The 23,387-nt window shown below is 42.2% G+C and overlaps 1 protein-coding gene across 1 annotated transcript; it reads right to left on the reverse strand.

Annotated features, from left to right (window-relative positions):
• Positions 1 to 176: 176 nt before the first annotated feature.
• EIF2S2 (eukaryotic translation initiation factor 2 subunit beta) lies at positions 177 to 19,397 on the reverse strand. The gene is made up of 9 exons (XM_048497213.1): positions 19,189 to 19,397; positions 15,242 to 15,422; positions 13,601 to 13,704; positions 11,832 to 11,964; positions 10,296 to 10,396; positions 8,403 to 8,551; positions 7,563 to 7,619; positions 4,920 to 5,005; positions 177 to 2,499 (listed from the first exon to the last, which is right to left on the reverse strand). Exons 1-9 carry the CDS (start codon positions 19,201 to 19,203, stop codon positions 2,324 to 2,326), a joined length of 1,002 nt encoding a protein of 333 aa, XP_048353170.1. The 5' UTR covers positions 19,204 to 19,397; the 3' UTR covers positions 177 to 2,323.
• Positions 19,398 to 23,387: the final 3,990 nt, after the last annotated feature.

Consider the following 23,387-nt stretch of genomic DNA (forward strand, 5'->3'; position numbering starts at 1 on the left):
AAGTCAGCATGCCCTCCTTAGTAGCCTATGACAAGCCATACAGCCTATACAATTGTGGTGCATCGGGGGTGACAGAGAGGTGTAGTTTGACCAATTTTTCTGGTTTGACCAATATTCTTGGGGCTGTAAACATGTCCTGCAAAGACCACAATGCCATCATAACATTACACAAGAGGCACTGATCCTGTCTTTATTTGGTTAAAAATATACATCCAATATTCAATACATCTCAAAATGCTATTAAAAACAATTTAGAAAACCATGAGGCTTCACTGTTCAGTCAAGTAATCTTCACAGAGAAAGTAAGAAAATAAAACTGCTGCCATAGATGAGTTGTTAGTACAAGTGAGTTAAAAAAAATCAGACCAGAAGTTCCCATGTTAAATGCAATGGGAGTCAGCATCTACAGACCATTCCAATTTATTGAATACTGTTAAGTATTATGGTTAACTTTAAGACTGTGTTATGATTAAATTTAAATTGTAACCATGATTTACTTTAATAGTAAGGCTTTGCAGCCATATCCAAGGATCACCAAACAACCCTCAGCTCAATTACCCTCATCTGGCTCATTAATAAAATGTAAATTGCAAACAGAGCCAGAAGTAATGACACAGCAAAAGGTACTCCTATCTAATTCCAGGGACAGTTTCAATTGTTTTATGCCTGGAATAACTACTAAGAAACCTCAGGAGGCAGCATGTTCAAATTAGGATACAGACAGATGCATTAAAAAATATCTTCAACCCATCTGACAGTCTGGGTCTTGTGTCACTGTTCAACTATTGGTGGGATTAGCCCAGAGAGAGGCAATGCGGTACAGCGAGGACTATCAAAACTGTCCAGTTTTGAATTCTCTGATGGCTTACTGGGTGACCCTGGGCCTGTCATATATCTGCAGCCTAACTCATAGGGTTGCTGTGAGGATGAAATGGAGAACAACAGAACAATGTAGGCAACTTTGGATCACCTTGGGGAGACAGAAAGTTATAAATGAAGTAAACAAATACTGTGAGGGAAAAGAAGCGGCATACCACATATCTGACGAAAGGATGAGTGATGAGGGGGAAATCATAGGTTGACAAACGTTGACATGTCACTCTTCATGTAACAGGAGGTTCTCATTCAACTCTGAGTGGAATACACCTTTACATACCCTCACAATTTGACCTAAAAAGTTTGCTATGCAAGCATACAACTGAAAGACAAACAGCCCCATCCAAATCCCCCCGTGGGAGCAGCATGGTGTTGGCACATCTGCCCTGGCGGAGGGGTAATTCCACCAGCATGCAGCCAATGCCCCCCTCCTCAGCACTGGGACACAGCACCAACGTCCCAGCACCCCGCCAGTATAGTGGGGGGCAGAGTCAATGTTAGTCAGCTTCCTCCTGACCATTAGCCTCATTATGCTGATGGCCCAGGCTTTAAGCCCAATGGGGGCTTCTTGAGGGCGGAGAGGCTTTTTTACTTTTCAAGCCTCCCCACACCACTAGGAAGCTTCTATGGGAGCAGAGGGGCATGGCAACGTGGCCAGCTGCTTGATCCCTTGGATGGAGCTGTAGATCTGCAGAATTTTAAAATCGCAAAAGCATAGGCTTTTCCCCCAAAAAAGAGGAAAAATTGCATTAACTGTGTTTTTTGAACCCATCTTAACAAATGGTTACTGGTACATTTTATTTCATGAACTGTATTGGAGATTCCCAGAGTTCAGATAAAAAATGGTGTTATAAGCACCAGCACACAGAGGAGAACTGCCTTAGGACAAGCAATCTAATGAAAAGTAGACCTCAAAATTAGAACTGGCAGGATTAGCTTAGAACATTCTTACATGCATTGAGTAATTCAACTGAAAAGAAGCCATTAACAAGGTTTTTAAAATATTCTGTTCCATTTCATATGGTCTTACAATACACTTAGTCAAGACCAACTATTCTTTATAACACACACCCCATTCTTTGAATCAGATACAATTCCTACATATTACCATCGTAATCATTTAATAGAGAAACAGAAGGAAAGATTCAAATGAAAGACAGTCACTGTTATAATAACTTTTAATTTTTTCTTGGATTTTACAGAATTCTATGAACAGATTAAAAAGCACCTCCGTTTTCATCACTCTTCTGGCAGATGGTAAAATATTCAGTTAGCTAATGCCAATAGCTTGATGATCTGTATCTTGCAAGAATTTCAGACCAATACAAAGTGAAGCAGCTTTTACAATCTTGTTTTTTTTTAATACATTGGAAATCCACTCAAGTTGTAAGCCCGTCCAACCATTTGCGCCCAGATCACTTTGCAAAATCCAGTGTTGACCAACCAACTAGTTAGCTTTGGCACGGAGCTGCGCCCTCTTGCCTGTGACAGCCTGGAAACCAGTTTTGATGCTGGCAACAGAGCAGCGCGAATGGCAAGATTCGCACTGCAAAAAATATAATCTGGTGTCCTTCTGTAAGATTGTGTCTGGTGACCGACACGTGTGACAGGTGACATATTCCTCTGGGGAAACAAAACATTTGTGACATTAGCAACAATATTACTGCTGACGGATGCCCAAAATTTCATGTATTCAACCATTTGGAATTATTAGCATTTTAGAAAAGAATGCTTATTTATTTATATGTATTTTCAGCCTGCCCTATACCTGAAAGTCTCAGGGCGGGTTACAACATAAGATAAAAGTCATTAAAAAAACCTGATAAACCTAAAAACAATTACAATCTAGAATATAACAATAAAACTTATTTAAAATCCACAAAACCTATTAAAATTAACAAAAACATTTAAAAATTTGTATTATCAGAAGAGGGAAACCAAGGAAAATACTAGTCTTTACTAGTTTTCTAAATGCGTATGAAGAAGATGCTTGATGCACTTCAGGGGGAGCTCATTCCACAGTCTTGGGGCCATCACTGAAAAAGCTGTACGTCGGATCTCTAGCTTTTTTACCCCTGAAGATGTTGGTACCACCAAAAGGGCTTAATCTGCTAATCACAGGGATGGGCAGGCCAAAATGGGAGAAGGTCTTCCTTTAGATACCTGGAGCCCTTATGGCATTATAAAACACAGGGAATTTTGGAGTCCTGAATTGGACTCCGTAGCAAATTGGAAGCCAGTGAAGTTCTAAGACTTGGAAGATGTGCATCTGGCCGAGCAATGTGCATCTGGGCAGCCCCATGTAAAGCACATTATAATAGTCCAATCAGGAGGGTAGCAGAGCATGGATTACTGTAGCCAGATCTTATTTATCTAGAAGGAGCCATAGCTGGTGAACCAGCCATAACTGGGAATGGGTACTCCTGGCCCTGCCCCCACCTGAGCTTCAACTGTCATAGAGTCCAGGAGCACGCCCACATTTCACACCAGTCCCTTCCAGGGCAATATGACCCCATAAAGTACAGGATGTCACTCCACTTCTCAGGCCTGAGACACTATAAGAATGTAAGGATGACACACAGCAACTCCATGTTGTCCTGATTCAGCCTCAATTTACTGGCCCTCATCCAGCCCTTTACTGCCTCCATGCACTTAAACATCAACCACTTCTCCTGATTCAGATGGCATGGAATGACAGAGCTGAGCGTCACCAGTATACTGATGGCACCATACTCCAAATCTTCTGATAACCTCACCCAGTGGCTTCATGTAGATGTTTAAAAGCATAGGAGACAAAATCAACCCCCGAAGGACCCCATAAGAAAGTACCCACAATGTCGAGCAAGAGTCTCCCATGACTAATCTCTAGTGCCGGCCTTGGAGGAAGGAGTGGAACCCATCCCAAAGCGGCGCCCCCAACTCCCAAGCTCCGTAGCCACTCCAGAAGGATACCATAGTCAATAGTATCAAAAACCACTGAGAGATCCAGGAGGATCAACATTGCCCCTATCTTTCTCTCAGAAAAGGTCACTATTCAGGGTGACCAAGTCAGCTTTTGTTCCATGATGGCCTGAATCCAGAATTGTCACTGCAAGTCCAAATCTTACCAGGAAATGGTTGGTCCAGGCTTATGGTCTGATAACAGGCTTACGATCAGCCATTCTATTAATGAGGCTCCACTACCACATTCTGTGGCAAAGACTAAATCAAACCCTCAAATCCAGCCACCAAATGGACCAGTTGCCTGACAAGTTTTATGGATTACAGCAACTCCCCTCCCCATCCCACCAGTCTGGAACAGTGCCGTAGCGGGGGGGTAAAGCAGTGCAAAAATCATGTCCTCCCAGCTCCCACATCCGGGTCTTAGTAATTCACACCAGATCAGTCCCCTCATCCAGAATCAAGTCATAAATGACAGATGTTTTATTCTGGACTTAATTGTATGAAAGCAGAGTAATTTCCACAGCCAGCAGTAAGCGTATGGTCAAAGCACGGAACCTTCCATTTAACTCGGACAACATTGCTAAATGAAGAATGTGTTCTGCTAAATGTGACATCTCCATAGTAAAGTTAATAGCAGCTCTCCACATGCCCAGCAAACATATTTCAAACTAACGTAAGGCATGATGCATACACCTATCTTAACATTTTCCTGAGGCAAACACAACTAGCACTCAAAAAAACCCCCCCAAAAAAACAACATTCTGAGGAGCTGAAAGGCATTTTGAGTTGTATTTTAATTCCCAAGTCAGAACTCATTTCCTTAATTTGTCACCAACACTCTTGACACTACTACAGGCTAGCAAAAAACTTTATGTCACAACTTACAAGATGTTTTACTAAGATATGGATTAGGGACTATTCTACACTTTTTCCAAATTGTTCCATAGGTTTTTTCACAGAATATGTGGAATACCATTTAAACAGAATAGCAACTCGTGCTACAGGCATATTAGACTTCACAAGGCAGAGGTATCCATTTTAAACAATCCAGAAACATGGTCAAAAGCTTTCTGGAAAATGAAACTGTGTAAGATACTTACTGATATATCTTCTCAAGACGTTTTCTATCTGTTTTTGCTGGAATCTTCCTTTGATTACAAGCTGGTTATTACCATCTATAGAGCCACTAATTTGAAAGAAGAATTTTGTAATTCAGAATTGAAGGACGCACATGCAGTAGGGCACATAAAGCAAAGGTTGCAAGTTAACCTAAGGCTCAGAGAACATCTAAACTTGGATCCTATGGTGTCATGAAATGCCCACAATGACAAGTCTTCACTTTTTAAAAAACAGTCCTCTGTAACACAGGAAAGGTCACTGTCAGGGACTGTGACAAGCATTTCTGTCCAGGCCACCCCCTTCACTGTAGCCTCCATGTCTGGTCCGCAGCGTTTCTACAATCCCTGAAAATACTCTTTCAAAGGCTAAAGAGAGCTCCTGTGAGAAGATGGAATGTTTGGATTTATACCTAACTTTTCTCAACCATAAGAACATAAGAACTAGCCTGCTGGATCAGACCAGAGTCCATCTAGTCCAGCACTCTGCTACTCTCAGTGGCCCACCAGGTGCCTTTGGGAGCTCACATGCAGGATGTGAAAGCAATGGCCTTCTGCTGCTGCTGCTGCTCCTGAGCACCTGGTCTGATAAGGCATTTGCAATCTGAGATCAAGGAGGATCAAGATTGGTAGCCATAGATCGACTTCTCCTCCATAAATCTGTCCAAGCCCTTTTTAAAGCTATCCAGGTTAGTGGCCATCACCACCTCCTGTGGCAGCATATTCCAAACACCAATCACACGTTGTGTGAAGAAGTGTTTCCTTTTATTAATCCTAATTCTTCCCCCTAGCATTTTCAATGAATGCCCCCTGGTTCTAGTATTGTGAGATAGAGAGAAAAATTTCTCTCTGTCAACATTTTCTACCCCATGCATAATTTTGTAGACTTCAATCATTATCCCCCCCTCAGGACGTCTCCTCTCCAAACTAAAAAAAAAGAGTCCCAAACGCTGCAGCCTCTCCTCATTAAGGGAAGGTGCTCCAGTCCCTCAATCATCCCTCGTTGCCCTTCTTCTGCATTTTTTCTATCTCTTCGATATCCCTTTTTTTGAGTGATGTGTGGTGACCAGAACTGAGACACCAGTTACTCCAAGTCTTGGATTAGCACCACAGCTTTATATAAAGGGCATGATAATCCTTGCAGTTTTATTATCAACTCCTTTCCTAATTATCTCCAGCATAGAGTTTGCCTTTTCACAGACTGCCATTGCATTGAGGTTGACATTCCCATGGAACTAGCTATCAACTAAGGCAGCCTAAATCCTTTCCTAGTCTGTGACTGATAGCACTGACCCTTATGCGTGTTATTATATGAAGTTTGGATTTTTTTTTGCCCCTATGTTGTGCATCACTTTACATTTTGCTACATTAGAATCTGCATTTGCCATTTCTGAGCCTCCACTCTCACCTAATTTATCCAAAGGTCAGCTTGGAGCTCTTTCAAGTAATCCTTTGTCAGGTTCTCACCACCCTACATAATTTGGTATCATCTGCAAAATTTGGCCACCACGCTACCTACCCTGCATTACTTCCAGGTCATTTATGGAATAGGTCAAAGAGCACTAGTCCCAAAACAGATCCTTGGGGGACACCACTCCCGACATCTCTCCATTGTGAGAACTTCCCATTTACACCCACTCTTTGTTTCCTGTTCCTCAACCAGTTTTTTAATCCCATAGGAGTGACTTCCCCTCTTATTCCTTCCATTGCTCAGTTTTTTCTCAACAGTCTCTGAGTGAGGGAACTTTGTCAAAACACCTTTTGGAAATCAAGTAGACAATGTCCACTGGTTCCCTCTCTCATCCACATGCCTTGCTTCTTACACCCCTCAAAGAACTCTGTAGTAAGTTTGTAAGACAGGACTCTGCCTCTGCAAAAGCCATACATGCTGACTCTTCCTCAGCAGGTCTTGCTTTTACGACATGTTTAATAATTTTATCTTTGAATGATAGAGGATTTCTACTAATTTACACAGAAACGAGATGTCAAACTGACTGGCCTTGTAATTTCCTGGGTCCCCCCTAGACCCTTTCTTAAAGATTGGTGTGACATTGGCCATCTTCCAGTCTTCAGGGATGGAGGCTGATTTCAGGGATAAGTTGCATATTAAAGTGAGAACATCAGCAATTTCATGCTTGAGCTCTTTAAGAACTCTTGGATGAATGCAAGCTGGGCCAGGGTATTTGGTAGCATTTAGTTTATCAATGGCTGCCAGAACTTCTTCCTTGTCTACCACTATAAGGAGTCACAAAGCAGCTTACCTTTCCACTTCCCACAACAGACACCTTGTGAGGTAGGTAGAGCTGAGTGAGTTAAAAAAAATGTGACTAGCCCTAGGTCACCCAGCTGGCTTCATGTGGAGAAGAGTGGAAACACACCCAATTCCTCAGATTAGAACCCATGACTCTTAACCACTATACCATGCTGGATTTTTCACTTACAACGACAGCATTCAACTGGCAGTATAAGCCAAAAATATGCAATGCCTCATCTAAATGTCCCATCCAGCTTTTAGATGTTTATAACCTAAAGAGTAGATCTGCTGAAATTTCACTTTGCAACAGCTATCACATTCTGTACTCGTGAGACCACAGAGCAATTGTATTTTTAAAAAAATTATGTATTTACCTTGTACCCAATTCTGCAAGCAAAAAAGCCAGGAGATGCTTTGGCTGACGATGTAATCTAAAAATGTAAAAAAAAGAGGGGTTTACTCAACACACCATCACAAAAAAAGAAACTGCCTGATACTTCGACAAAGACAAGCGCTCAGCAGAATAATGTCACAAAGCAATTAAATGCTCAGTCTTATTTTTAAGCACATCGTCTAACTCAGCACAATGATTCCCGAGAGATCTGACAGATGAAAGAATATGACAAGCAACTCATTCATGTGAAGTCTGAAACAAAAATATTTGGACAGAAATTTTAAGGATGTCTGAAGAAGATAGAACATCCTAGAACGGCAAAGAAATGCAACCTCAGACATATCAATGTAAGAAAATGCCATTTTTCGCACACGCTGTGGCCCAGTTTTCTAAAGAGATGCTCCCAGTGAAGCGAGGCCCTTCCAGTAACTGTAACACAAGATAGCCTGGCACTCAACATTAATGGTAACAGTCTGTACAGCTGCCAGTATGAAATAGTTGGTCTTTCAATGGCTGGAAATCAGCTTGTCAATCGGCATGGATCAACACCTTCCAATAACAAGTGGGGGCACTTAGGATTCTTCTAACTCTTGTATTACACACCTCCAGGTCAATGTGGATGGAACAGAAGACACGCCCCAGTAAACCTGCATCACTTGAACCATTCATTCCAGAGCCCTCTGAAAAATACTGTATACCTGTTGAAAAGTTTCTTCCTCTTAAGTCCATGAGTCAGTGTATAATTCTCACTGTGCCCCTTTCACTTACTGGCCATCATGTCCCCACCACCACCAAAAAAGCACAACACGACCAGACTTACAGCTTACAGATATCTGTGAAGTTGACAAATGATGTTTTCTTGGTTCCGACTCTTACAACTTGGGGAGGTTTCATGACAAATTTTCTTTTTTCACCAGCTACCATATCTGGATTTTTTTCCCGCATAATGTTAAATACACGATTCAGCAACTGCAAACACACAAAGAAGAGTTTTAACATCAGCCGTGAATAATAAATCATAACTGTTGCATTTCTGTATTGTGTATTTAGGGGCAGCTTTTCCAACATTGCAAAGCAAGAAAGCAGTTTTGGGTTTTTTGCCATCAAGTCCCGGCTTGTGGTGACCTCGTAGGGTTTCAAGTTAAGAGATATTCAGAGGTGGTTTGCCATTAGAGATATTCAGAGGTGGTTTGCCATTGCCTGCTTTCTTGTCATGATCCTGGTATTCCTTGAAGGTCTCCCACCCAAATACTTGCCAGGATTGAACCTGCTTAGTTTCTGATATCTGAATCTATGAGATCTGGGCTATGCAGGTCAGAGACAAGTGAGCATACCAGAATGAAAATCCACGGGGCTGAATTCAATCAGCTTTTCCATTGGTTAAAAAAAAAAGGGGGGGGCGTCCCTTTTAACCACCCAAAAAGATTATGCTGGAGAACAAGAGACTTCCATGAACAAAAGCAATGTAGGAGGGGGAAGGTTAGTAGTAATAAAGAAAATTGGGTGGAAAAGCTTGCTAGATCCAATCTAGTGACATTTTATATTTTCCTTAAGTGCTATAGTTCTAACATAATATCTTAATTAACAGTGGTTATCAGACTGTCTTATTCGAATTTCACCAAGTATTGATCAAAATGAACAGCACTGGCTGAGACAAGATGAGTGTATATTCCACTTACTGGTTCAAGAACTGGGACAAGATGTTTCAAAGTGATTTTGTAGTACGCTATCCTATGGATACTACAAGTACCCTCTAACACCACATTTGAGGACTGTAGCCGGGCTTCTTCTGTACTAGAAAGCTACTATTCTTACTTTTCCAAATACTAAACCTTGACTTATGACACACACAGTCACATTCTTCTGGGTCATAGATGGTATTTCCCCCCCTCCCATTCCCTATTTTCAGTCCATTGTTCAGGATGCTCAGGGGGTCACTGAAGTCCACATAACTGGTTTTAAAACACCACACACACAGAGTCTTTGGAAGGATTTATTACTATTACTAGTGTGAGAACCACCAAGTCTCCTGCCTCTGCTGACACACACATAAGAACAGCAGCCAAACTATGGACAGAGGTCACTCTGGAACTGACAGAGCTAGACATATGGAACTACCTCATAATGACGTGTCCCACCGGTCCTTCTAGGGCCATAATGTCTACTTAGGCTAGCAGGAGCTCTCCAGGGTCTCAGCCAGAGGTCTTTCACATCACCCAACAGCTGATCCCCCCTGCCAAACTGGGAGCGCAGAAGAGATTCTCAGCTAAGCAGATGCTCTAACATCAAGCCACAGCCCGCCCTAGGCTCCGAACCTCAGCTCGTTCCTCACTACTGTGGCTGGCCTGTGCTTCCTGTCCTCAGCTCTCTTGATCTGCTGCTCATAGTGTTGGCCGTGATGTTATTGAAGACTACTTGCAATACAGATTACATACTCATAACTAAAAAGTATGGGGAAAAACACAATGCACTTCTAAATAACCCCTACAGAAAACAAAATTTTGCCATCTTGAGTCCAAGCAGTTAAGGTTTGAATTTTTTAAAAAAATCTATCTTTGTGTATGAGAACCCCCCCCCCCCCCCGCAAATAAACAGCATGACCTAATGTAAATCTACAGCGATTTTTAGGTTTACCTTATGGTTCGATTATGCTTGCATAAAAATGGAACTCACATTTAAACCAAAAACCTGTAAATAAAAGAGCAACATTTACCTCATCATATGTATAATCCCTTTCTGAACCTGCCCATGCGGGTCCAGACTGAAAGCTAAAAGAAATTCCATCATCTTTTTTGCTGTCTTCATCCTCCATCGCTGAAAGAGTAACAAATGCATTTGAGAACCATTAGGAAGCTGCTTTCCAAACGGTGCATAAATACGAGTTGCAAAAAAAAGCTCCTCTCCCCCAGCAAACCTCCAAGACTCATCACTGCAGGGATAAAAAAGCCATGAAGCCCAGAGGGGGGTTGTACAGAGGAGGGCAAAAGTATCCCCACCTTGTTCTTAAATTAACATAGCCTCTTGCAACAGCAGAATAGGAAGATGTGCATCCTTGAGATGACCAGTTCAAGGATTATTAATTCAAGATTCACCCATCACATTCTGATATTGCTCTGCAGCTTGTCTCTTCCCCACTAGAATTCTGAGCAAGCAAGAACAGAAATCACCGATACTGTTTAACATCCTCATGCACTCTCTTGCCAGGTTAATCTGGGGATACGGCCTGGGTTGTCATCAATATGCTCAGGGTATCCAAGTATATCTGCTGATGGATGGTCATCAAGATGCTGCCCCAGATATACTGGTCAGCTGTTTAGAGGCCATGGTGGAAACGTCTAAAAAGATTTGACTGAAGCTAAATTCAGTAAAGATGGAGGAAGGTCCTGTGGTTGATCTTCCCACAGTGATCCAGGCAACAGTCACCTCTAGGCTAGACTATTGCAATTCACTCCACACAGGGCTACCTTGGGCCTGCTCCAGAAACTCCAGCTGGTGCAAAAGGCAGACACGCAGATCCTTACCAGGCACACATTCAACCTGTGCTCTGCAAGCCACACTGGTTCCAAGTTTAAAATTGTGGTGTTAACCTACAAAGCCCTAAACAGTCTGGGGCCGATATATCTACAGGACCGTCTCTCCTGCTATGTCCCCAAAGATCACTGAGATCAAGGAACGAAAATTTACTGGCGATCCCTGGCCTGAAAACTGTCCAGGGCCAGGGCTTTTTCAGACCAACTTAATAGAATGACCTCTCAAGTGAGACTCAGGCCCTGATGCAGTTCTGCAGGACCTGTAAAACAGAGCTGTTCCATCAGGCTTATGGTTGAGGCAGTTACGATTTTTACCATCTTTGCCTCCCTCTTTCTATTCCATTTTTTTCGCACCTCTCTTGTACTCTGGTTTTTGTAATTTAATGGCCATTTGGTGTCAGAAATGTTTGATGGTGAGTGTGATTTTTGTCTTTAAACTGGTATTGTATTTTAATCTAAATGTTGCAAGCTGCCTTAGGCCATGAGGGGAAGAGTGGCATATAAAACCAATAAATGAATGAATTAAAATGATCTGGGCACACAACGGAGAAGATTGGTGCTGCTACATGGCAAGACAGGATCTGGGTGCAGAACTAGGTGGTGAACAGCGAAACAGCTGAAGTGGATAAGCTTTGGAGACAGTAGCAGCAGCCCTGAACAATTCCTTCACATTTTTAACTTTTCCCTACAGCAAAAAAATAAAAATAAATCTGGTATACCTTCATCCTTATCCAACACTTCATCCTCATCTGGAAACTTCACAGTCTTCTTTTTCTTCTTCCTTCCAAGCATAATATCAAGGTCATCTTCTGGCTCTACCTGCTCTTGTACATCACCCTCAATTTTCAGGTCCTAAAAAACACATGGCAGAAGATATACGTTGGTATATACAATAACTGACATTAAAATATAAATTACTGTATCCATTTCATGAGAAGCACACCATCCTTATGAAAGTAAGTTTTAGAATCAGACTTTTGGGGGTCTACGTGCAATCTGTATAACCACACTAAGAATGTCTTTTATGCATCACTCAAGAACATTACTGAAAAAGCCTCTCTCATGCACACACCAAACCCAAGTACAATAGTGCAATCCTATGTAGAGTTACTCCAGTCTGAGATCAATCATTTTATCGATTCATTGACTTCAATGAGCTTAAACTGAAATCGAACACAACTGTACTGCAAGCCTCCTAATGCACAGCTGTCCAAAGATTAAAAGACTACAGGAAACTGGTTGTCCAGTCACAGGAGCCAGCTGGTAGGATCACAGATCACACAGGCCCCACTGAGTATTTCCATTAAAGCTAAAGAAATATACACTATTTCAGTGGCACTTCTGACACTGGTCTAATTCTGCATCCAAATAAGTTGAGTAGATACAGCAACATACTCAAGGGTTGCCTAAAAAAGTATACATTCTATTTTCCATAACTTCGTCTCAAACATCACCACCACAACCAGATTGCACTACAAGATGTTATGCAGTTTAACTGTATGCATTTACTGCACAGCTTTACTCACTGCTGTCACTACTTTGTGCTGGCAGTGTAAACTTAGTCCACAAACACAAAGATGTACAGAATCAGCTAGTCAAACAGCACATGCTACAAAGAGAGCCCCATATTGCACTGCACTTGGGAATGAGAAGCAGAACAAGGAAAAGCATTTTAAGCAATAAAGCTTTCATTTGTGTGGCGAAGATGATGCTAAGGTATATATGAGTTCACCATCTCAAAATACCACTCAATTTATATCAGCAATTTATATTCTAGGGTCACATCACATGGAAAGTTTTCAGTCAACGGATCTGAAATTGAAAAGTAAGCATGTACTGCCAGATGCCATTTTGGTTTTTGCATGTAGCACAGTGGTAAATGAAAAATATTAGTGAGTTTCTGGCGTCCAGTGAGTGTGCGCACGTGCGAACTACAGTCAAATGCTTCTGAGTTATGGTGACCCTAACAGCGAATGGTATACTTGATTTAATTTGTTAAGTTCTCACACTTCCAACAATGTCCTCAAAACGGCAAACGGTGATTTTGGTATCGTAGGTAGATTTGAGTTTACCAGCACCTTAGTTCACTAAAAGATTTTCAAGGCGTTTCACAAGTCAAAGCTCCTTTGCCACATGCCATGACGAAAGGGTATCTGATGAAGGGAGTTCTGACTCTCAAAAGCTAAGGTGCTACTAACTCAAATCAAGCTGCTCCACTGCAGACGAACACAGCTACCCTCTGAAGTGATTCTAGTAACTGCAAACTAAGAACTCTTTAGTCAGGAGACAGTCCTACAACACACTATTTTAATACTAGCCCTCTCTGTATAACCGATAAGGCAAGAAAGTCTAAATACCAGAGACACTCTCCTAGTTTTAATCTCAACAGTGCATGAAGCACCACTTGACAGATATTGAGTAGCAATGGGATGCCTGCCCCTCCAAAAAAGTTGCCAAGAATGCAGTCCTAAATTGTACCCCAACTAACCTTCACACCCTCTTCTGCTTCATCTATATCGAATATCTTTTTTGTTTTCTTCTTCTTTTTCTTCTGATTGAAGAATGTTAGGTCATCTAGGTCATTCGATGCATCTAAAAGTAAAAAGTGCCTATTATGAAAGGGAAGAACGCATCGGCAGTAAACTTAATGAATTCAAAAATACTCAGGCTGCAGGAACTGCATTTGTTACTGAGTGCTTACTGACCCAGGAGTGGTGCCTTATCTAAGTTAGCTGCTTGAAAGCAAAGGCACAAGCAGAGGACAGTGCCAAACTTCAGAAGCACGCAATAAACGGATCTACATACTCTTTTGCAAATGGCATCACGTGATTGGCACAGTATGCAGCACCCCGACTAAGCCCCAGGACGTGCCAATTAAGTGTTGTGGTTACAAGGAGGAAAGAACCAGCTGTAATAGGAGCAACAGCCTGTGTGTCTCAGGCTTAACATGCAGATTGCTCTGAACACATTGATCTGAAATGTGTTGCCACTGGGGGAAGAGAGCAAATGCAAGATCTTTGCCAAAAGAAACCAGGCTACAAAATGAAAACAGCATCACACAAAGAGTCCATATGGGCTTATCAGAAAACTTAGCAAGTACCTAATGCAAAGTGAGCACACTAGGTGGGAAGAGAACATTCATACCAGCTTGGATATTATAAATAGCTGCAACCCTTTACAGTGTTAGTTATACGTCTACACAGACTGAAGAATAAACAGTGTTATCATATTCTATGTTCATGACTATCCTGGAAGGAAGGCCAAGTTGAGCAAAAGTGCAATCTGCCCAAGTCAAAGGGTGCAAATGAAAGTAAAAAAATTATTGGTTACTAAGTTAAAATTCCCTATGCATTTTGCCAGGAAGCTTCTTCAAAGGAATTTGTGATATATAATATGTAAGTACATTACCAAGTTTACTGAGATGCTGACACCTAAAAGGTTAAATTTATACCTGGAATTGTATCTGCTTCTGTAAAATAGAGAGATATTGCATCAACTAGACTCTAGATGGGTCCTTCCAGTAGCAATTTGCTCTTGATCTTATACTCTGAAAAGTCACTGCAAGACTAACAGGTTAATAACATTCGTTCAGGCACAAGAAAGGATTCTTTAAATTTGAGCCAAAAGCCACTGAGCACTTTATCTTCTCCCTTTCTCCTCCACTTTCCATTATGTCACCCCAAGGACAGAATAAGCTCTAGAGGTCTTGTATTTTGTTGATAATTTATTGCAGTTGGTACTTTAAATAAAACATTATTTTATATAGTTTTAACTAAATCATTATGTAAATCCATACATTACAGATTCCACTGAAGAAACATGCTGGGGATTTGGGGAATTTTAACTGAGTAATAAAATATATTTTTACTTTGTTTTGCACCATCAACTTTGGCCTCACTTTTTATCTCCAAGTAACTGGTGCGGCCCTTTTATTTCCCTTTGAGAGGGGTTCTGAACCAAGTCCTCCCTGAAGTCAATTACCCCTTCAATTCCGTAACTGAAAAGCTTTTTGCAAAAGTTTTCAAGAGCACAATGTATTATACTATTACACTGAACTGCCTGTGGAGGAAAGGGGGGGGGGAGATAATCTTCATGGTAACATTTTTACATTAGCCAACCTGCAGCCTACCTTTTTTCCTGAAATCCTCTTCATCAGCTTCGATATCCTTGTCCTCTGCTGGCTCCGGTTCGACTTCTTTTGTTTCTGATAATTGTGTTTCTTCTGTTTGTGTGTCACCGCCTTCTTCATCAAGCATAAAAGGCTTCTTTTTCTTCTTCTTTTTCTTGCTCATCGTGGGGTCAAAAATCATCTGCAAGGAATTGTTGTTGTTCAGTAAATAACTTCAGAATTTTAAACAACCTAAATGTTAAGTCTAACCAAGACTATTGCAGATATTCAGGCAACAAGCAAAATACAGCTAGAGTTAGGATTTGAGTTGTATATTATAAGGTAACTAGAAAATGATGCAAGAAATTGCACAGGACTGGAATCCTGCACAATATCTCCACTAACGGAAGGGATTTCTATCAGTGGAACAAACGTCTCCCCTATATGCTGCAACCCAAAAGGCTCCCAGAATGCTGCCACTAGGGGACCCGGGACTCCCAGGTAAAGCATCAGGGACAAGTGGAATATCTGATAAGGAAAAAAGCAATCTTTAAGAAAGGATCTAGGGGTGACCCGGGAAATTACAGGCCAGTCAGTTTGACATCTGTTTCTGGTAAATTAGTAGAATCTATCATTAAAGATAAAATTATTAAACATGTCGAAAAGCAACACCTGCTGAGAAAGAGTCAGCATGGCTTTTGCAGAGGCAAATCCTGTCTTACAAACTTACTAGAGTTCTTTGAGGGTGTAAACAGGCATGTGGACAGGGGTGAACCGGTGGACATTGTCTACTTGGATTTCCAAAAGGCTTTTGACAAAGTTCCTCACCAGAGACTGTTGAGAAAACTCAGCAATGAAGGAATAAGAGGGGAAGTCCTCCTATGGATTAAAAACTGGTTGAGAAACAGGAAACAAAGAGTGGGTGTAAATGGGAAGTTCTCACAATGGAGAGATGTCGGGAGTGGTGTCCCCCAAGGATCCGTTTTGGGACCAGTGCTCTTTAACCTATTCATAAATGACCTGGAAGTAGGGGTGGGTAGCGTGGTGGCCAAGTTTGCAGATGATACCAAATTAGGTAGGGTGGTGAGAACCACAAAGGATTGCTAAGAGCTCCAAGCGGACCTTGATAAATTAGGTGAGTGGGCTCAGAAATGGCAAATGCAGTTCAATGTAGCAAAATGTAAAGTGATGCACATAGGGGCAAAAAATCCAAACTTCACATACATGCTACAGGGGTCAGTGCTATCAGTCACAGACTAGGAAAGGGATTTAGGCGTCTTAGTTGATAGTTCCATGGGAATGTCAACTCAATGCATGGCAGCTGTGAAAAAGGCAAACTCTATGCTGGGGATCATTAGAAAAGGAATTGAGAATAAAACTGCAAAGATTGTCATGCCCTTATATAAAGCAGTGGTGCGACCGCACTTGGAGTACTGTGTCCAGTTCTGGTCGCCACATCTCAAAAAGGATATTGAGGAGATAGAAAAAGTGCAGAGAAGGGCAACAAGGATGATTGAGGGACTGGAGCACCTTCCTTATGAGGAGAGGCTGCAGCGTTTGGGACTCTTTAGTTTGGAGAGGAGGCGGCTGAGGGGGGATATGATTGAAGTCTACAAAATTATGCATGGGGTAGAAAATGTTGACAGAGAGAAATTTTTCTCTCTTTCTCACAATACTAGAACCAGGGGGCATTCATTGAAAATGCTGGGGGGAAGAATTAGGACTAATAAAAGGAAACACTTCTTCACGCAACGTGTGATTGGTGTTTGGAATATGCTGCCACAGGAGGTGGTGATGGCCACTAACCTGGATAGCTTTAAAAGGGGCTTGGACAGATTTATGGAGGAGAAGTCGATTTATGGCTACCAATCTTGATCCTCTTTGATCTGAGATTGCAAATGCCTTAACAGACCAGGTGATCGGGAGCAACAGCCGCAGAAGGCCATTGCGTTCACATCCTACATGTGAGCTCCCAAAGGCACCTGGTGGGCCACTGCGAGTAGCAGAGAGCTGGACTAGATGGACTTTGGTCTGATCTAGCTGGCTTGTTCTTATGTTCTTAAACTGGTTGAAGGGAAAAAAACACCTTTCAACAGCAGAAGTTTTCTAGTAGACCCAACTCATAATTGGAGACAGAGGGATAATAGTCACAATTCCATAATTGGTTTCATAAAACTTTTTTTTAATTAAATCAATTTCACTCAGCAAAGGTGTGAAGTTTTAGCAGGAAAGACAATGTCTATAGATGGTGTTACCAGGTGATAACATAGCTAACAGAAATTTACAAATATTAATTCATTATGAAATAGTGCTGCTAAACTATCAGACAACCATGTCATCAGTAAACACAAGTGTTTCCATTTTCAAGTTAGGAAACCTAAGATATAATCCTACATATTATTATTAGGAAATGGGAACCAATGAAATCAAGGGACTCCTCACTACACGTGCCTTTCACTAGCTTTGAAAATTCAACTGTGTTCTGAAGCACTTGTTTTTCCTGTTTGAATACTGATAAATGACTCAATTGTACATCAGCAGAGAAAGTTCTGGAAGTTCTGAAATATGATACATATAAAAGTGCTTCAATCATACCATGGCTCAAAAACTTAATCACTACTCTGCACAGTTGAAATGAACATTCCTCATATTATTAATGCCAGGTAGTTAAACAGGACTTGTTAGTAATCAAAGTACACCAGGTATTACTTCCTGAAGCACTCTGGAAAGCACAAACACACATAATTTGCACTTAAAGGCAACAATTAGTTTGGCATGTAAAATCAGCCTGGAAACATAGTTAATTCAACCTTTTCCCAATGGATTGGATGTCATACAACAAACAAATCATTCCTACAGAAGATATTTGCGTCATTAAGGTCTCCCAAAAGGACACTCCTGAAGTTTAGGGGACCTTCAAGGGATAATTTGGGGCGCAGAAGGAGAAATAAACATCAGAGATCAAACACTAATTCCTTTTGTATATGGGGGGACTACAACTGTCAGTTTCCTCTCTGACTGCAACTCTGGAACACCATCCCATGCTATCCCCCATCCCTCAGGAACACTTTTCATGCCTGCAGCAAGATAGGAAGGTGGCAAAAAAACTTGACCCATAACACTGGAGTCAATCCTGTACCAGTAATACATCTTTTTGAATTGCTGAGATGCAAAAGTGTACTAAAATTGCCATACTATTTCCATGCTGTTCATACTTATTAGTTCCACTATTAAAAACAAAACCATCCCAAAAGTAGTGCAACCTGATCATTTGCAAAGAAAATGTCCCAAACGTCAGACATGCTACATGTTTAAAGATAAACTAGACCATGGCATGCAATTATGGAGTATTGCTGCAAGGAATCTGGAGGTGGTGCGGGAAATGTGATATAGTATGGTGAGTTAGGTTCACCATTTACAATTATGTGTGGCGGAGTAGACATCATCCATAAAAACACTAAGTTCAATCTAACAAGGCTCCATCAGATCCTCTTCACACACCTAGCATGGCAGAAGCCTCTCTGGCTTACTTGTCCCTGCAATCCTGGAGACAGCCCACTCAAGTTGAAGATGTGAAGAAGGATGCAGTTAAGAAGCACGACACGTTTGCAAACGCAAGTCCCCCTCCCAACTGATTCCAACAAGCACATCTGAATACGAAGCAGGAATTTTATCCCACTTTTCACTGAAGGAATCCATGGCAGCATTGCCGGCTCGCCCCTTCTCCCTTCTAGAACAGCCCGGGTTACAACGACCAGCCCGCGAAACAAACTTCACAGCAGAACACTATTTGAATTTTTTTGCCTCCCCACCAGGCTCCAGCCACTATCCGGGCTCAACAAAAGCGCGGAGAGAAGCAGCCCGGGCAGGACCCCTTCCGGGCGCAGCAAGGCCTCAGGCCCGGCTGCTCACATGGCGGCGGCCACATCCCCGGCCTGGCGCCAAGCGAGGCCAAGCCGCGCCCTCACCTCGTCTCCCGACATGGCTCCGACTCGATCCCGCCGTCAAGGAACCGGACAGAAGGGGGCTCCGGCGCTGCTCTCGAGGGGACTCGGCCGAGGGCGGCGGGGGGGGGGTCACTCCGAGGCTCCCTCCTTCACGCTCTCCTTCGCCCCCGTTCTCAGCTCTTGCATCAGCTCCAGCAGCAGCAGCAGAAGCGGGAGGAGCAAAAAGCTAGCCCGCCTCTCGCTGCTACCCCGGATGAACGCATGCGCCGTCCCTCTCAGCTAAGCCTATCGGGGACTGTAGTCCACGAACTGCGCAAGCGCGGTACGGGGAATGTCCGGACTACAACACGTGTTGCCTGAGGGTCATGCAGAGGAAGCGGAAGGAGGTGTAGAGGTGCAGAGGAAGCGGAGGGAGGGAGAAGTATGGGAAAAGTTAAGAAGCGGTTTGGAGTTAGGGTTGTTTATTTATTTATTCCGATTTATATGCCGCTCTCCTTGAAAGGGCTTAAAGTGGATTACAATAATACATCATAATATAATAAAACTCGATTTACTAATCAGTTAAAACAGTTATGAATAATTAAAATAAAATCCAAGCTAAATAAAATACAAATAAAATAACATTTGCTTAAAACTTAAAGGTTAGGATTAGGGCTGGCAACAGATGTAATTGAAAAACAGATTAGGTTGATTAAAAGCATGCAGAAACTCGCTTGGAGAAAATGGAATAGATGTGTCTGAGAACAAAAATCACTGCGCCCTGAAGAGTAGTTGTGTGGTAGCAATATTAAGCAGGTGTCCTGTGGTACCATCAGACTAAAAATGCTTTATTCCAGCATCAGTGTTTATGAATGACCAATGAGTGACTATTTACTATGAATCCTGTTTATGTAAGACAGATGTAAAAAACAACTGTCATGGTCAACAGACTATGAAATGCAGGAAATGTAATGATAACCATGTGTGATTTCCCATCTGTGGACACCTAAATCCAAGAATTGGGGCCATGTTGATGCAAAACGGATTCTTTTTTTCAAACTTGGGAAACCCAGATTCAGGGCAAAGTGATCTGACTGTAGTACCCTATCAATGGTTGTCAGATCTACATCCACCTCCATAGCAAAGATTAAACCCAGCATACGGCCAGCTTGATGTGAAGGACCTGATATAATCAAAAAGTGTCCCAGTGCTGCCATGGAAGATGCTTGGTCCAAGATCTGCGAGGAAGAAGCCTATCTGTGTGAATGTTGAAGTCCCCCAAGACTACCACATAAACTTACACAGATAATGAATGTACTAGAGCAGAATGGCATAGGTTGCTGTTGCTGGCTGCAGAAGCTGCAGACACCAGCAGGTATCCTGGGCTCAGCAACAGAGGAAGATGTTAGCAGCTACTTCAGACTATATATGTAACAGCATAAGCATAAGCATTTTATTGTCATTGTGCACACACAACGAAATTTACAGCAGCATTCCTCGATGCACACATTCCTTGATGCACACAACAGCAGCCACTCTGGGATCAATCTCAGCAGAGTTGAACATCAACAGCCGCTCACAGCTGACTACAGTGGAGGGGCCTGGAGCTGTGCCAGGCTTGGCAACAGGAGGTGGATATGGGACTCTGCCCCATGAGTTGCCCCCTCCTCCCACTGAACAGTCAGGAGGGAATTAGGTGTGGGGGATTTGCAGTGATGAGAAAGCCCCCCCCCCCTTTGAGTATTGTGAGTCCCCACTTGTTCTGCTCCTAATTCACTACTAATGCTGGGCCAGTCAACTGCATAGAAAGACACATAGCACCTGAATAAGTGGACTCATGAAAGCATCTTCTCTGCTAAAATCTTGTAAGCTTTTAAAATGCTAAAGGACTTCAGTTTTCACTATGCCCTTTAGATTGTATTTTCTCTGGACTAGGGCTGTTTTCTCCATCAGGCGAATGTGAACAAAGATAAGGGCAGTGTTCTAAACCTGGGTGACAAAAATGAGAAGCATCTGTCCTGGATGGGGGATGCAGTTCTGGGTAGCAGTGTGTATGAATAAGATCTTGGATTGTAAACTGCAGTTAGTCCGATGCAGTGACAAAAAAGGCTAATGCAGTCTTGGGGTGTATCAACAGGGGCATAACATCCAAATTGAAAGATGTCATAGTCTCACTGTACACTGCATTGGTTTGGAGTACTGTATGAGTTTTGGAGGCTTTGCATCAAAAAGGTTGCGAACAGAATGGAATGGGTGCAGAGGAGAGTGATGAGGATGATTAGGGGCCTGGAGACCAAGCCCAATGAGGAAAGGCTAGGAGGACCTGGGAATGTTCAGTCTGGAACAGAGAAAGGGGGGGGGGAAATCATTGCTCTCTTTCAATATCTGAAAAGCTGTCACTTAAGAGGAGGACAGGGAGCTCCTTCTGTTGGCAACAGAGGACAGGACTCGTAATAATGGGTGTAAATTTCAGATGGAAAGGTTATGACTGAAGATTAGGAAAAAATTACAACAAGAGTAGCTCAGCAGTGCAATTGGCTGCTTAGAGGGGTGTTAAACTCCCCCTCACTGGCACCTGCTTTAGGCTGACTCTGTATTAGCAGGTGATTGAACTAGATAGCCTGTATGCCCCCTTCCAACTTTATAATTCTGTGATTTATTTTATATTTGTTTTAAACGTTTATTACCCACCTATCTGCCTTATAAGAATTCAACACAACATGTAGTGTAATAATAAAATACATGAAAACCATAGTTCAGTCGAAAACTCTTCAGCCATATCCTAAAGATTAAAGGAGGGCAAGTACATCTCCTTGGGGAGATTGTTCCATAGCCATGGGGCTGCCACTGAAAAGGCCCTATTGTAATCTGTCTTGGAGGGAAACTGATTGAAATTTTAGGATAAAAATCTTTAAAATAAGATAGGATCATAACTTATCTGGAACCATAGTAAGGGGGGCGGGAGGTAATGATTTCTTGATTTTCTGATTTAAAAATGATTTTTCATTTTTTGGCCATTAGAGGGCACTCTTACAAAAGTTTTCAGATATCTGAAATTCTTTAGTGATTACTGTAATCTAGTGCAGAAACCAAAACACTAAATCAACAATCCAAATCTGAGTTCATCTCTACTAAGCTCTTTACAGATATGTTTAAGATCTGATTTGTTTTCTGATGTTAAATATGAGAAATAAATTACAATAGGCCAGGGTAAGGTATTGTGACTCTTTGAATCAACTTTCCTTTTCAATAGGATTTAGCAGCTGCATAGCAGTTTCTGTACATTCAGTGCACTTCCTCCTATATCTGAGCAGTTCCTGTAAAATAAGCTGGTATTTCCTTTATCTTGTATTTCAGATTTGATACTGGGGGTCCCCCTGCTTAATGTAGTTTACTGAACTACTGTAGATCCACCATTAGAACAAATAGCATTTCATCAGAGCTATTTTGGATTGGATAAATGGTATGAGGGTAGGGGTCCTTATCCCTCTCTCCTTGCATGCCTTGGTCCTGATCAAAATCAGGCACATGCGCTCCTGGGAAGCACAAAACTCCAGTTGGCAGTCCACTTGATTCATTCCTTATGTTAGGAAAACAGGACTTTAGGCTGCTGCACCACAGACTTCTGGATATTGAGAGACAAGTTTTGCACTATCCTGCAAATTGAACATGGTCCCCTTGTTGTGAATGGAGCAGTACCAGTTTATGGGGAAACCTGCTCCTTATTTATTCCATCTTAAGTTTCAAATCTGCAGAACTTTTATGCCCACCATATTCAACACTCTGCCTTCAGCAATCCTTAATGGCAGTTTTTTGAGAACTCCTCAGGAGAGATCTTGTCCATGTCGGGCCAAGTTTCTTGAATTTTTATTTCATTATGGCTTTAATGCTGAGTTGAGGAATTCCATAATCACTGCGCCCCAATTGTGTGGCTCGTCTTATATCTGTTATCCAATTGGAATCCTTATATCAGGGGTCCCCAAACTACGGCCCGGGGGCCAAATGTGGCCCCCTGAAGGCATTTATCCGGCCCACCAGGCATGGCGGCGATGGCTCCATTCATGTGCAGTGGGGGCTCGAGGGAGAGGAGGAACCGGCCCCAACAGCTGTTGATTGCAATTACATGATGGCACCCCCAAATCTCCATGAATTTTCTGACCCAGAGTTGGAAACCTTACATGTGGCAATGCCTGCTCCGCCCTTCCCTCTCAGCTACTCCATGTGTTGCTCTCAGGCTTTCT

The sequence above is a fragment of the Sphaerodactylus townsendi genome, linkage group LG05 (assembly GCF_021028975.2).
Source record: "Sphaerodactylus townsendi isolate TG3544 linkage group LG05, MPM_Stown_v2.3, whole genome shotgun sequence".
NCBI lineage: Eukaryota > Metazoa > Chordata > Lepidosauria > Squamata > Sphaerodactylidae > Sphaerodactylus > Sphaerodactylus townsendi.

What these genes read in the sequence shown, in the direction of transcription:
- EIF2S2 (XM_048497213.1), bottom strand. An exon ending in AAGCAGAAGAGGGTGTGAAG is followed by an intron (nt 11,965 to 13,600) that starts GTTAGTTGGGGT and finishes TGTGTTTTTTAG; the next exon opens with GACCTGAAAATTGAGGGTGA. An exon ending in TTCACAGATATCTGTAAGCT is followed by an intron (nt 7,620 to 8,402) that starts GTAAGTCTGGTC and finishes TTACATTTTTAG; the next exon opens with ATTACATCGTCAGCCAAAGC.